The sequence below is a fragment of the Microchirus variegatus genome (assembly GCF_963457635.1).
Source record: "Microchirus variegatus genome assembly, chromosome: 3".
NCBI classification, from domain to species: domain Eukaryota; kingdom Metazoa; phylum Chordata; class Actinopteri; order Pleuronectiformes; family Soleidae; genus Microchirus; species Microchirus variegatus.
In genome coordinates this window covers 845,001-859,994 of record NC_139804.1, presented here as the reverse complement: position 1 = coordinate 859,994, position 14,994 = coordinate 845,001, and the positions used below count along the sequence as shown (strand labels likewise).

General features: G+C 36.5%; 1 protein-coding gene across 1 annotated transcript in view; it reads right to left on the bottom strand.

Moving 5' to 3' along the window:
• Nucleotides 1–1,902: 1,902 nt before the first annotated feature.
• The window catches only part of LOC310924597 (multidrug and toxin extrusion protein 1-like), a gene marked incomplete at its 3' end in the record, with an annotated part of 42,297 nt that continues 29,205 nt past the window's right edge, over nucleotides 1,903–14,994 (bottom strand). The window contains exons 2-17 of the mRNA XM_083886380.1: nucleotides 12,679–12,780; nucleotides 11,983–12,051; nucleotides 10,352–10,500; nucleotides 9,416–9,458; nucleotides 9,254–9,298; nucleotides 8,563–8,660; nucleotides 7,781–7,878; nucleotides 7,439–7,552; nucleotides 6,619–6,686; nucleotides 5,554–5,662; nucleotides 5,407–5,482; nucleotides 4,107–4,176; nucleotides 3,854–3,986; nucleotides 3,680–3,774; nucleotides 3,485–3,583; nucleotides 1,903–2,175 (exon numbers count right to left, since the gene is read on the bottom strand). Of these exons, the coding sequence (XP_083742506.1) occupies nucleotides 1,903–2,175; nucleotides 3,485–3,583; nucleotides 3,680–3,774; nucleotides 3,854–3,986; nucleotides 4,107–4,176; nucleotides 5,407–5,482; nucleotides 5,554–5,662; nucleotides 6,619–6,686; nucleotides 7,439–7,552; nucleotides 7,781–7,878; nucleotides 8,563–8,660; nucleotides 9,254–9,298; nucleotides 9,416–9,458; nucleotides 10,352–10,500; nucleotides 11,983–12,051; nucleotides 12,679–12,780 (1,641 nt within the window). The remainder of the gene's footprint in view (nucleotides 2,176–3,484; nucleotides 3,584–3,679; nucleotides 3,775–3,853; nucleotides 3,987–4,106; nucleotides 4,177–5,406; nucleotides 5,483–5,553; nucleotides 5,663–6,618; nucleotides 6,687–7,438; nucleotides 7,553–7,780; nucleotides 7,879–8,562; nucleotides 8,661–9,253; nucleotides 9,299–9,415; nucleotides 9,459–10,351; nucleotides 10,501–11,982; nucleotides 12,052–12,678; nucleotides 12,781–14,994) is intronic.

Sequence of the window (14,994 nt, the reverse complement as noted above, 5' to 3'; positions counted from 1 at the left end):
TCTATCTATCTATCTATCTATCTATCTATCTATCTACGTTATCTATCTATCTATCTATCTATCTATCTATCTATCTATCTATCTATCTATCTATCTGTCTGTCTGTCTGTCTGTCTGTCTGTCTGTCTGTCTGTCTGTCTGTCTGTCTGTCTATCTATCTATCTGTCTGTCTGTCTGTCTGTCTGTCTGTCTGTCTGTCTGTCTGTCTGTCTGTCTGTCTGTCTGTCTATCTATCTATCTATCTATCTATCTATCTATCTGTTTACGTTATCTATCTATCTATCTATCTATCTATCTATCTATCTATCTATCTATCTATCTATCTATCTATCTATCTATCGACGTTATCTATCTATCTATCTATCTATCTATCTATCTATCTATCTATCTGTCTGTCTGTCTGTCTGTCTGTCTGTCTGTCTGTCTGTCTGTCTGTCTGTCTGTCTATCTATCTATCTATGTTATCTATCTATCCATCCATCCATCCATCCATCTATCTATCTATCTATCTATCTATCTATCTATCTATCTATCTATCTATCTATCTATCTATCTATCTATCTATCTATCTGTTTACGTTATCTATCTATCTATCTATCTATCTATCTATCTATCTATCTATCTATCTATCTACGTTATCTATCTATCTATCTATCTATCTATCTATCTATCTATCTATCTATCTATCTATCTATCTAGCGTCCTGTGTTCAGACAGTGATTCATGTTTACAGCTGTTTTCACCTCGTGTCAGTAAAACGTTGTTTCTCCTGCATCTTTGGTCAAAAAGACATTTATAGACGTGTGTTTTGCTTGTGTTTCTGCTCGTGTTGCTGTAACATGACTCATCAGACTGTTTGACCACAGGTCGTGTGTTCGTCGCACTGAAAAAAGCCTCATTTTGATGAGGCGTAATCAGAGGTTGAGTCGGCGCCGCCCTGCTGTCGTGTCGCCGTTGAGTTGAGTCGTCACGACTGTTTTCCTTCGCCGTCGCTGGATCTTCTGCTGCAGAACAACAGGAGATGATGAAGTCGTCCACGGTCACAAAACATCGTGCGAGAGACGCCTTTGTTTTCAGGCTCTCGTGGTCACAAACGTTTGAGGTTTTACACGAACAAAACTTCATTATGGAAACATGAGGAAGTTCATGTCTGCACTCGACATATATGAAGAGAACATCTGAGTTTGAACGAACAGAATTCATGTTCATGTTCTCCCTCTAGTCCAAGTTCTGTCCTGATTCTCAGATAAATTAAGTTGAGGTCAAGTTTAAGGGCTGTATCGCCCTCAATATTGAGATTTTTATTAAGAGACCACCCTTGGGAGTAAGGGCTACCCAGAATGCACTGCGTGTTTTCACATAACAAAGATGGCGTCGAAAGCAGTGAAACGAGTGCGATACAAATGAAGTATTTTCTTTGTTAATAGAGATATAAAAATGATCTTAGTTTAGGCCCATATTATGGATTACTGACGTCATTGTTGTGTAACATTTATTTTTATTTTACCATCTTTTGTCAATAGTCAAGACAATAACAACAACAACAACAAAAAAACACATTTAAAGGATTCAAAGCTGAAAAATTTTATAAATACATAAATAAACAAATAGCATGAGGAACGATGTCCTGAAATCGCTGAAAAAAGTATCTCTGAATGACTTGAAATTTAATGATCCATTTTGTATCATTGACTGGCGCTAGCCATAGCATCAGCTAACTCGGCAACTAGAAGAACTGAATGAAATTTCTTGAAAACATCTCCAGACGTCTGAGTTGGAAAATAGGTCTTACGTCCAAAATTCCGAACTATCCCTTTAATCACTTGTTTCAGCTCTTCCTCGTGTTGTCTGAATGTTGTCACATCAAAGACAGACAAAGTCACTGTGGAGCGTTTGGACTCTTCAGTCTGACTCGGGAGCGAGCGTGGCGTTGATCCAGTCCGTGGCGTTGGCGTCCACCGAGGCCAGAGTCTCCGGCAGAGGCACCAGGAAGTGAACGCTCGCACCCGCCGCCAGAAGAGCGAGCGCCGCCAACGCGGCGAGGCCTCGTCTGAGGATCAGCTGAGCGCCGGAGAGACCGCCTCCCGTCCGCTGCTGTAACGCCACATGACCACCGGGCGTCTCAGCGTTTCCATTATCACGCTCACTTCTCACAAACATGTCTTCGTCCACAGGCTGAGAGAAAGTACCAGAGAATTCGTTACTTTACTTTGGTGGAATTTTGCGGAATTTTCTTTTTGTAAAAACTTGATTTTTGTCTGTCTGGGCTGCCGTAGCGCCAGAACAGTCCATGTTGACCACGCTAGTAAAACAAGGCCCTCACCTAAAGTACATGTATACAAGACTTTACACAGATATACAATCTTTGACCTGTGAGTAATATTTGTCATCATGGAACGTTTGGGTTTGGTACAGTACAGTAAGGTTCGGAATGGTAAACACAACACAACGGACAACAAAGGAGGACGTTCCAACAGCTCGAACCTCCGTGGGATCTTTACGATCCGATCGCAAAGGAGTGACGTTTTTCTGTCAGCCAATCAGCTTGACTTGTCGTAGACGATGGTTTCGTACCATCTTACTCTGGTACCCCAAAGAAACGGTCAGTCAAAGAACGGAATATTTTGGAACTATTCCTGATGGAAACAACATTTTAAAAAACATACTGCACTCTTAGAAATAAGGGTTCCAAAACTGTGTTTTTCTACAAGGGCTGAGGTTCTACCTGGACCCTAACCCTTCTGAAAAGCCCTTTCTTCTGGAAAGGGTTCTTGGTAACACTAAGGGTTCCAGTAAGAACCATTTTGATCCAGAGAACCCTTTAAAACCCCTTTCCTGACTAAAGGATTTTGGTAACACTAAGGGTTCAAAGTGGTACCTTTAATAAATGGTTCTACCTGGAACCAAAAAGGGTTCTCCTATGAGGACAAGCCGAAGATCCTTATATGGTTCTACTGAGCACAGAGTGTGTACTGTACCAAAGTGAACCGTATGTGGCGTATGACCTCCACTTTTGTCAAAGTCAGTACAGAATCTCCTGCCTTTGGTAAAATATTGATCGGGAAACAAGACGAATGTCGCATTTCTACCTAAAACCACACTCTTAGAAATAATAGGAGAACCCTTTTGGAGGGTTCCACCAAGAACCTTTTCAAAACCCTTTATTCAGAAAAGGGGGTTTAAAGGGTTCTCTTGAACAAAATGGTTCTTCCTGGAACCATTAGCGTTACCAAGAACCCTTGAAACACCCTTTTTTCTGGAAAAGGGTTTTTCAGAAGCAAATGGTTCCAGGTAGAACCTCAGCCCTTGTACAAGAACCCTTTTGGAACCCTTATTTCTAAGAGTGTAGCAAGTCACCGGTTACGTTGATGATCCTTGAATCAATGATGATAGTTCTTACATATAGCCCCTTTAGTGCTTTTAAAGATATGTTGTATATATGTCAAAGACATTGCTGCTGGTTTGGGTTCACATGGCGACTTACGTGGTCGTTCCCTGCCGCTCGGTCAGCAGCGCTGTTACCCGCGGAGTCGGCTGTGCTCAGTAAAGTCACGCGATTGTTTTTCTGCGCTCGCCTCACCGCCTGCAAAAAAAAGACGAGCACAGACTCAACCGATGGCTCGTGTTTTCACGCGCGGCAAACGGCGAGGCCTTCAAAAGGCGTCAGCGACGATCGTACCTCCTCCGTCATCCTCGCCCAGTTCAGCCGGAAGATGACGACGATGTAGAAGGTGGATTGAAGAACGACGCAAACGAGGAGGCCCAGCCAGAACCCTGCACAAACACAGACAAACACCGGTCCAGTCCATTCTGATCAGGGCTTAGAAATGATTAACTGAAGAACCCAAACTACCTAAAACTCTCAGCTTTGCAGCAAACATTAACGTAACGCCGAGTGAAAGTCCAACGCCGTAATATCCGATTAAATTAGCCACGGCTGGAATCTTCTGTTTGCCCGTGCCGAGGAAGATGCCGGTGCACACACACTAGGACGTAAACACAGGAAACACAGTCTTAATATAACGACTCCTTCACTCCAACGACCTTCAGAGTAACAGTAACGTGTGGATCAATAAACGTCTTCAAAACAAACTTAAAAAACTCACCACGAGGCCATCGAAGAACTGAAGGAAACAGTAAACGTTCATCAGGTCAGAAACAAGCGCGACGATCTTCCTGTCGATAGATACAAACCATACATTTGTCATATTCTACTTTATTTTACAGTACAGTTTTTACAAACTGTGCGTGCACAAAGAGCCACATAGCCTTGATAGTTAGCTAGCTAGCTTGGATAGATTTATTCATGTATTTATTGATGTTCTTTTTTAAAACTTCACGTTTAAAATTGTAAACAAACCATGTACATAATCAACACTACAACAGATATTTACATAGAAAACACATTGTAAACATAGTGAGTGATTTAACACAAATTAAATAAAACAATTATTAATGAACTATAAAAAAAAATCTTTAGATAAACAATCAAATGTATGGGTTAAAAAAAAGTGTAAGCTCAGCTAGACAGTTAGCTGGTTAGCGTAAGTAAATAGCTAGCTGAGCTAAGACCGATAGTTTACTGGCTTGGATGGATAGTTAGCTAGCTAGCATAACTAGTTAGTTAGCTAGCTGAGATAGTGTAAATGGATAGATACTTAGTTAGCAAGATGGTCACTAATGAACTATAAAAAAAATAATCTTTGCACACAATGAATTTCACGGGGAAAAAAGTGCTAGCTCAGCGAGACAGTCAGCTAGTTAGCGTAAGGCGAAGTAAGTAGCGTAGTAGTAGTAGGGTAAATAGATAGCACAGATAGATAGTTAGTTAGCAAGATGAGCTAGTTAGCTAGCTATTTAGTTTTCAGAAGTTGCAGGAGAAACAAGAGCTTTGATTAAACATTTATTGTTTATTCACATTATTTATTTAAACTGTTCAGTGTGTGTGTGTGTTCTTGTACTTGCGGCATACTGAGGACCAGTGAGGGGTTTTTAACCAACAAAGTGAGGTCATTTTTACAAAGTGAGGACATTTTGTCCGGTCCTCACTTTGTTATCATTTAAATCACTTCCTGATGTTGTGAACATGTTATACTCTGTTTTTAACACAGATCCTCAATTTGGCACAAAAACCCATTTTCCAGCCCTGGTGATTCACACACTTTTTGCTCTGGGGCTCCATCTGCAGACATTTTATGGTATTGCACCCAGTAGTTTTTTTTTATAGATGTCATTCATGAAGGAGATATTTGTAATTGTGCTGATTTATAAAGTGGAAACACTGGTCCTCACTTTGCCAGCACTGTTACACGGTCCTCAGTATGCAGCAAGTACAGGAATGTCATGTGATTGTGAGGCCTCTGGTCATGTGATCCAGGACTTCAGTCAGTCGCCGAACAGACTCACAGGTCAGAGGTGAAGATGAAGCCGATGACCGATTTGGTCGAGCCGAGCACCAAACCTTCGACCACGGAGATGCTTCCTGTGAGAGGACGGAAGCTGTGAAACCAGTCAGACTCAAGACGAGAGGACACGGAAAAAAGAAGGACTGACCTGCGAGAGCGAGCGACACTCTGCTGCTGATGACGGCTCTGGACGTGTCTCCTGCTCCCAGAGCGTTTCCCACTCGAGCACAAGCTGCAGCCTGAACTCCAAGAGGAAACTGTGGATTTAAGAGAGTTCTTCATTCACTTAACTGTGCAAATTACACATTAATGGACGTCATGTACGTTTTTGTGTGGCGTGTTTTTTTAATGTCATCGTCCATTCATATGCTAGTTTTGAAATACATAACATAATGTAAATAATGTGTATGTGTATATATATATATATACACACACAAGTATAAATGAATATTATAAAGAAATGTTTGATACTGACAGTGTTCACATCAGTCATAGTTAATTAAAGTTCATCGACTAATAGATTATCCATTTTACAAATGTATTAAGTACTTTGATTCTTACTTATCGATTCATCATTTTAATGTAATCAATATATGCATATGTATGTATATGTATACATACACACACATACGTATATATACATACGTATATATGTATATATATATATATACATACGTATAATATATACATGTATACATACATACGTATAATAAAAATATATTTATACATTCATACATATAATATATACATATATATACACATATACATATACATACACATACATATATATATATACACATATATATACATACATACATATAATATATACATATATGTATACGTATATATATATACGTATATAAACATATACATATATAAACATATATATACACATATACATACATATACATATATATACATACATACATACATACATATATATATATATAACACTTATATAACTTATATATATATATTATATATATGTACACAATTATACCTGTTTTAGATAACAGGCATAATGTACTTATAATACTTATTTTAAATAAAACCATTGAAATGACGATGTTCTAAAATATATGTCCACAAACCAAAAGAAAGTATTAATCGTTAGCAGAATAATTATTATTAGATGAAGAGGTTTATAAAGAATGTTTATCTTTGTTTTGAGAGCGTTATATTAAACTGAGAATGTAGCAGGAGAAACAAATACCATGTACGTGATGAACAACACCATGATCACAGCGTGTTGAGCTGCCAGCTCGTCTTCACTCAGCATTCCTGACACACACACACACACACACACACACACACACACACACACACACACACACACACACACACACAAAGTGAGGACCACTTTATAAATCAACACAATTACAAATATCTACTTCATGAATGACATCTACAAAGAACCACTGGTTGCAGTACCATAACATGTCTGCAGGTGGAGCCCCAGAGCAAAAAGGGCTGGAAAACTTTTTCGATGTTTTTGTTTTTTTTGTGATTTTTGGTCCAAAATTTGACAAAAACGGCATACTATACTATGTCGTCCAAAATTTGAAAAAAATTTTGACGAAATTTTTTTGTCCAAAATTTGACAAAAACGTCATACTATATATGTCGTCCAAAATAAAATAAAAAAATTTGACAAAAAAAGTTTGGTCCAAAATTTGACAAAAATGTCATACTATACTATGTCGTCCAAAATTTGAAAAAAATATTTGACCAAAAATCTTTGGTCCAAATTTTGACAAAAAAGTCACACTGGTGTATGTCTTCCAAAATGACAAATTCCAATTTTTTTGACAAATTGAATATATAGCATGTTATAGCAACCTAAGGAAGTCATTTCAATGAAAACAAAGTGAGGACCGGTCAAAAATGACCTCACTTTGTTGGTTAAAAACCCCTAAGTATGCCGCAAGTACAAGAACACACACACACACACACACACACGAAAAATCACTTCTTTAAAAAATAAATAAAAATAAAAAATCCAATATTTGACTGATAATAAATGAATAAAATACCTGCGAAGAATCCCCCAAACTCATAAACCCACCACTCAAAGCACTTCATCATAGTACTGGGAACGGCCAGCTTCATGTACGAGCCCCACTCCTGCAGTGATTCCACAGACCAGCCTGCAGGGGGAGACAAACTCACTTATTATTAATCTACTCTACTCTATGTGCTGTACAATATTCTTTCTCCTGTTTGTTTTGATTCTCCTATATTCAATAATAATAATCACCACACGAGCAGCTGAACTCTCCACATGTGCTGATATCACGTTTTACAACAACAATAAAGGAGTGGAAAACAAAACACTCTCTGTTTCCACGTGAGGTTCAAAACAAACAGATTCTCACCGTCCCACGTTTTCACGTGAAGATTGTTCCAGCGAATGAACGCGAAGAGAAAAACACAGACGTAAATCTGAGACAGAGCGTTAGCTGCTGCTGAGCCACTGCAACACACACACACACACACACACAGATATATAATAACAATATTTCTGACAGGATTTCAAAATAAAAGTCATTTTTTTGATATGGAACGACATATCATCGAGTTCAGATTAAAGCAAAACAACAACAGCACACGTTTATGATGTAAAAGGAACATAAATAATGGCAAAAATGCACATTTTATGCTAATGTAATAGATGGTGGGGCCACGTGGGCCATGGGCCGCAGGTTTGACCTCTCTCTGCATATTAATGAACTATAAAACAATTATATTTAGATAAACAATCAAATTTATGGGGGAAAAAAAGTGATAGCTCAGTTAGACAGTTAGCTAGTAAGCGTAAGTATATAGCTAGCTGAGCTAAGACGGATAGTTTGCTGGCTAAGACGGATAGTTAGCTAGCTAACATAACTTGTTGTTAGCTAGCTAGCTAACATAAATTGTTGTTAGCTAGCTGAGATAGTTAGTGTAAATAGATAGCACAGATAGTTAGTTAGCTAGCTGAGAGAGATATGAAATCTGGTTTTCAGAGATTAGCCTACAGGAGAAAAAAGAGCTTTGATGAAACATTTACTGTTTATTCACATTATTTATTTCTTTAAACTGTTCAGTGTGTGTCTGTTTTTTGTGTAAATTTGTGTTTCTTTTGTGTGTGTGTGTGTGTGTGTGTGTAGATTCTCACCGAACTCCCAGATCCAGCCAGTGAAGAAGGACATAGTGGGTGAGCACGTTAGCGACGTTAGCCATGGCAGCCGCGTACATTTGCGGCATGATTATTCCCTGTGTGCACAAACACCAGGTCATGTGATCACCGACGACATCATCACTCCACATCGGACAGTTTAAGTGCGTTCCATTTGTGGCGGGAACTCGGACGAGGACTTTTTAAAACAAACTCTGCGACTTTCACCATAAAATATTAATAATGATCGTAGACACGTGTTTAAAAAAACAAACAAACAAAGAAAAATCACTAACAATGTTTTTTCCGACTTCTCAAACTGGAACTTCCGAGTTCCGATGTAAATGGAACGCAACTTTAATCACAAAATATTGTTTGGCTCAGATTTGACATCAAAAAAGATCATGTAGATTAAATAACATGAAATATCAACATCATGTGACTCACAACCAAACGAACCAAACCTGCTTTATTTATTTTAATAATATTGAAAAAGGGAGGTTTTAATTCATGTTTTGGGGCTGGGAGTTTCATACATTTTCCTAAAACTATTATTTGTACACAAAACTGGTGAATAAATGAGTTAAAGAAATTTTAAAAAGTGATAAAAAAGTGATTTATTTTCTCTTATTTAACAACTCTGTATCTGTAAAAACAAATAATCATCATATGAACGTGAGTATGGACGGACCTGGTTCTGCAGATACGAGACCTGGAGATGACGCAGAAACATCGCCTGCACAAAAGAGACAAAGGTTAGATTTAAACATTTTATGTGTTTAAAGAAAAAAAAAACACAAAATATGTGAAATAATTATTGTAAAAAGTGATGATTTATACGAGAGAGACTCACAGGAACAGCAGGAAGGAACGCTGTGATATACAGCTGCGCTATTCTGAAATCAATACAATCAAAACACATATATATATTAACATACACATGTATATACACATATATATATATATATATATATATATATGTGTATATACATATACATATATACACATATATATACACATATACACATATATATATATATACATATATATACACACATATATACATATATATACACATACATATATATACATATATACACACATATATATATACATATATACACATATATACGTGTATATATATACATATTTACACATATATATATACGTGTATATATATATACACGCATATATATATACAAATATATAAACACATATATATACACACATATATAAACATATATATACATATATAAACACATATATATTTACACATATATAAACACATATATATATACACATATACAAATATATACATGCATATATATACACGTCTCTCTGAAGGTAAAAGTGCATATTCTGGATGTAAAATACGGATTTTGTAATTTTAATAATTGTAATTGTAGTAATTGTAAATTGAGCTACGTGATTAAACGTTTTTAAACTTTGATGATTAAAGTTTCTTGTTTCGTTAATTTATGCAGAAAAAAACCCAACTTTTTACCCGTTAGTGTAAAAGTGTAATTAAAAAATAAATAAAATCAACCTTCGAAACAGCAGAAACTCACAGAGATCATGGCAGTTTTCCTCTGAGAACTCTGCTTTAATGACGTTATACTGCCCCCTAGTGGTCCAACAGTTAAAATGCAGGAAGTGTTTCTACAGATTTTAATTAAGGGCTTTTTTTTCCCCCTGTCCTACAATTACAGTGAGAATCAGAATAATAAAATACAACTTTAATATTTATTACAAATTGTAATATCATGGATGGATGCGTTGCCATGGTTACCTGGCCACCTCGGGCTCCTGGCCCAGACGTAGGAGGATGATCTGAGCGTTGATGAGCAGAGCCCAGCAGGGGAAACAGAACAACATGAGGATGATGACGCCGCGCTGAAGGATCACTCCGACACGCAGCAGGTTCTTACCTCCAAACGTCTGTTTACACACAAGTTATGAGTTTAGACAGAAACTCAGTCACAAACAGAAGACGTTCAGGTTTTAAAAAAGAGACGAATACAACCTGTGTGTTATTCAAAAGTCTTTGGCCACCAATCATAAACATCCATAAGATCATATTTATGAAAAAAAGTCAATATTTATCGATATCCACCAACACGCTGACTGCCAAATAATGAGCTATTATCTATATGCACCAACGTACTGACTGCCAAATAATGAGCCATTATCTATATGCACCAACACCCTGACTGCCAAATAATGAGCTATTATCTATATCCACCAACACGCTGACTGCCAAATAATGAGCCATTATCTATATCCACCAACAGACTTACTGCCAAATAATTAGCAATTATCTATATGCACCAACAGACTGACTGCCAAATAATGAGCCATTATCTATATGCACCAACAGACTGACTGCCAAATAATGAACTATTATTTATATCCAACAAACACGCTGACTGCCAAATAATGAGCTATTATCTATATACACCAACAGACTGACTGCCAAATAATGAGCTATTATCTTTATCCACAACAGACTGACTGCCAAAAAATGAGCTATTATCCATATGCACCAACAGACTGACTGCCAAATAATGAGCCATTATCTATATCCACCAACAGACTTACTGACAAATAATTAGCAATTATCTATATGCACCAACAGACTGACTGCCAAATAATGAGCCATTATCTATATGCACCAACAGACGGACTGCCAAATAATGAGCTCTTATCTATATCCACCAACAAACTGACTGCCAAATAATGAACTCTTATCTATATCCACCAACAGACTGACTGCCAAATAATGAGCTATTGTCTATATGCACCAACGTACTGACTGCTCAATAATGAGCTATTATCTATATACACCAACACACTGACTGCCAAATAATGAGCTATTATCTATATCCATCAACAAACTTACTGCCAAATAATGAGCCATCATCTGTATCTATCGTCATAGATATACGTATATACATATATACACAGATATATGTATATACGTATCTATACATATATATATACGTACCTATACATATATAAACTCATTCAAATCCAATTATATATATAAAAATAATAATAATTGATGTTGATGTGGTTAGTATGTTGACGTTTTTAAACAATCTGGATTATTTTAGTTTAGTTTAATGTTTAATGTTCTTCAAGGAAGTTAAAATGACTTAATACAATTGTGTTGTACTATAAAATATATTTACTTGAGTGTCTTTAATTTTCTTGTATTCAAATTATTTGAGTTAAATTTACTTAAATGATTCAAGGCAACATTTAATATTTCATTAAAATATGAATGATTTCAAAATTAAAAATGCTAGTTAGTTTATTTTAAAAAAAGTTGGTGAGAGTGGTGGTTTAAAGTAGAATCTACAAAACAGTTTTTTACAGTGAAACTTTTTTGTCCAAAGTTATGAAAATATGATTCCAGACCTGAGACACCAGAGTATCACAGGCTAAAGCCAGACCGAAGCCTGTGGATATGGTCGTTACGTTAATCGTCTGAAAACCAGAAGAAACACAATTTAGTTTGAAATACATAGACATACAAAACATAAAAAACATCAACGTAAATGTGATTCATTTCAAATTCAACATTCAAAGGATAAGAGAATTAGAGCCATGTGAATATTGTTGAAAATAAAAACACTTGGAATTTTGAATTCTATGGAAAAAAAACAATTAAAAATTCAAATTTAATCTCAGAATTCTTGGGAAAAAACTGCAGAATTCAGACTTTTCTCAACTTCCAAAAATAAACGTTCTCATGTCGTTCTTTTCAGTGAAGTTAAAAAACAACAGCACAGATCACAGAATAATTATCGTCGTCATGCCTGAAAACCAGAACATTTAGTCTAAAATTCTCAGGAAAAAACCTTGTAATTTTTACTTTAATCTCAGAATTCTCAGAAAAAAACAAACTCGAAATTGTATATAATTGTAGAATTCTCAGGAAAAAAAGATCCACAGATCTGCCTTCAATCTCATAATTCTCAGAAACCTGCCCCTAAAAAACTCAACATTCCAGCTTTAATCTCAGAATTCTTAGAAAGAAAACTCCTGAGAAACGACGACGCAGATGAAAACAGAATAATTGTTGTATTAGCTCGGACACAGACGAGGACTCACAGCAGAAGCTAATCCATATCCAGCCATCACTTCATTTCCCAGACGACCACAGAACATGGTGACGACAAACGGGAGAAGGTAGTTGAGGATTCGAGAAAGAAGCTAGAGATTCACACAGATTAAAGGTCAGGGATTAATCTCAGATTTACAGAGTGTGGATTAAACTCAGAGCAGATTCTCACCAAAGGTCCCGTCATCTTCACGATGTGATGGACTTCTTCTCTGTGATCGACCAGGAACTCAGAACGGCAGCAGAAAAGACTCTCTCTCAAACCAGCCATGTCCACGGAGAGGACGAGGATCAGGACTGTCCTCTGAAAACACTGGATCAGGACTGTCCTCTGAAGACACTGGATCAGGACTGTCCTCTGAAGACACTGGATCAGGACTGTCCTCTGAAGACACTGGATCAGGACTGTCCTCTGAAGACTGTCCTCTGAAGACACTGGATCAGGACTGTCCTCTGAAGACACTGGATCAGGACTGTCCTCTGAAGACACTGGATCAGGACTGTCCTCTGAAGACTGTCCTCTGAAGACACTGGATCAGGACTGTCCTCTGAAGACACTGGATCAGGACTGTCCTCTGAAGACACCGGACCAGGACTGTCCTCTGAAGACACTGGACTGTCCTCTGAAGACACTGGATCAGGACTGTCCTCTGAAGACACTGGATCAGGACTGTCCTCTGAAGACACTGGACTGTCCTCTGAAGACACTGGATCAGGACTGTCCTCTGAAGACACTGGATCAGGACTGTCCTCTGAAGACACTGGACTGTCCTCTGAAGACACTTAGTGTGTTTTGCATGTGTGTTTATTATTCTATTATTTTAATTTACTATAATTATTATTTTTTTTGCTTGTTATTTTTTGGCTGTTCTTTTAAAAGATATTTAAAGTTGAGTTTTGGTGGTTCAATAAATACTCAAGTTTTGAAATCAATGAATAATCGTGTCTATTAATCATGATTTCAATATCAGTCAAAAATAATTGTGACTAATATTTTTGCCATAATGGTTCAGCCCGAGTTTAAGAAAACACCAGCAAGTAAGAAAACACCAGCAAGTAACAAAACAGAAGTTCTCCGGGCCTGTGGGGGCGCTGTTGTGCAGGTCTTCAACCGACCTGTTGACTCACAGTGTTGGGCCAAAACTTTTTTTTAAATAAACTTTATTTAAACTTTTCCAGTACACATATACACATATACAAAAGACCTCAAATGGAATTTAAAATTGCATCTCCTCGATCTATTTATCAAAACTAAAATAAAATAAATAAAATCTACAAGGCTTTGTTGAGAATAAATAAATACATCAGTGAAAACAAATCAATCACAACAAGGCAATAAAGGCAAGGTTACAATTGAGGATCAGATGCAATTTTATATTCCATTTGAGGTCTTTTGTATATGTGTATATGTGTACTGGAAAAGTTTAAATAAAGTTTATTTAAAAAAAAGTTTAATCCACAAAGAATTACAGATGAGGATTAGGACCACGTGAAAATGACTTTTTTCTTTTTAAAGACTTCACCAAGAGAACGTTTGAAAAAGTGTAAAAAGAAAATCAACAACAATTACATAAAAATATGATTAAAACATAAATAACAGAATAATTTATAAAAAATCATAACAAAAACTTGAAATAAAATTTATGAAAATCTAATAAATCAAAGATCACCTTGCAAAAAAATACAAAAAATAAATGTTCCTTTTTAATTTTCTAAATTAATTATTTATTTTAAATTATTTATATAAATTGTATACATCCACTCTTATAAACCGTTATAATTTAATTGAACCAGAACATCAATTTTACACATTAAAGTGAAATAACCACAGGTTTCAGGAGAAGTTAACGTTACTCACATCATTCGCTCCACATTCTGAAGAACTTTCTGTCAGTTTTCAGTCGTAAAAACTCACCTCTGTTCTCTCTTTGTTTCCTGATTTGACCAAACACCTGGAAATGGAGGGAAACACCTTAAACCCTCAAAAGCCCCGCCCACAGGAAGTGGAAGAGGCCACGATGGAGTCAGAGGAAGGGGGGGGGGGGGATTAAAATTTAGTTTAAGTTTTAAATTTCTGTTTGTTTTGCTTTGTTTGACAAGTTGTTTGAGTTCATAAGTCTTTTGTTTGAGTTGATTTCGTTGCGTTAAAACTTGACAAGTGGATTGACGACATAATCTGACATAATCTGACATAATCTCCTCCATCTTTTTGAAGCAGGTCATTTGAGTTCCTTCTAACCTGAAACCATTCTTGATTATTGCTGAAAGTTGACCAATCTTTTTGAGATTTGGGCTCATGATTTAAT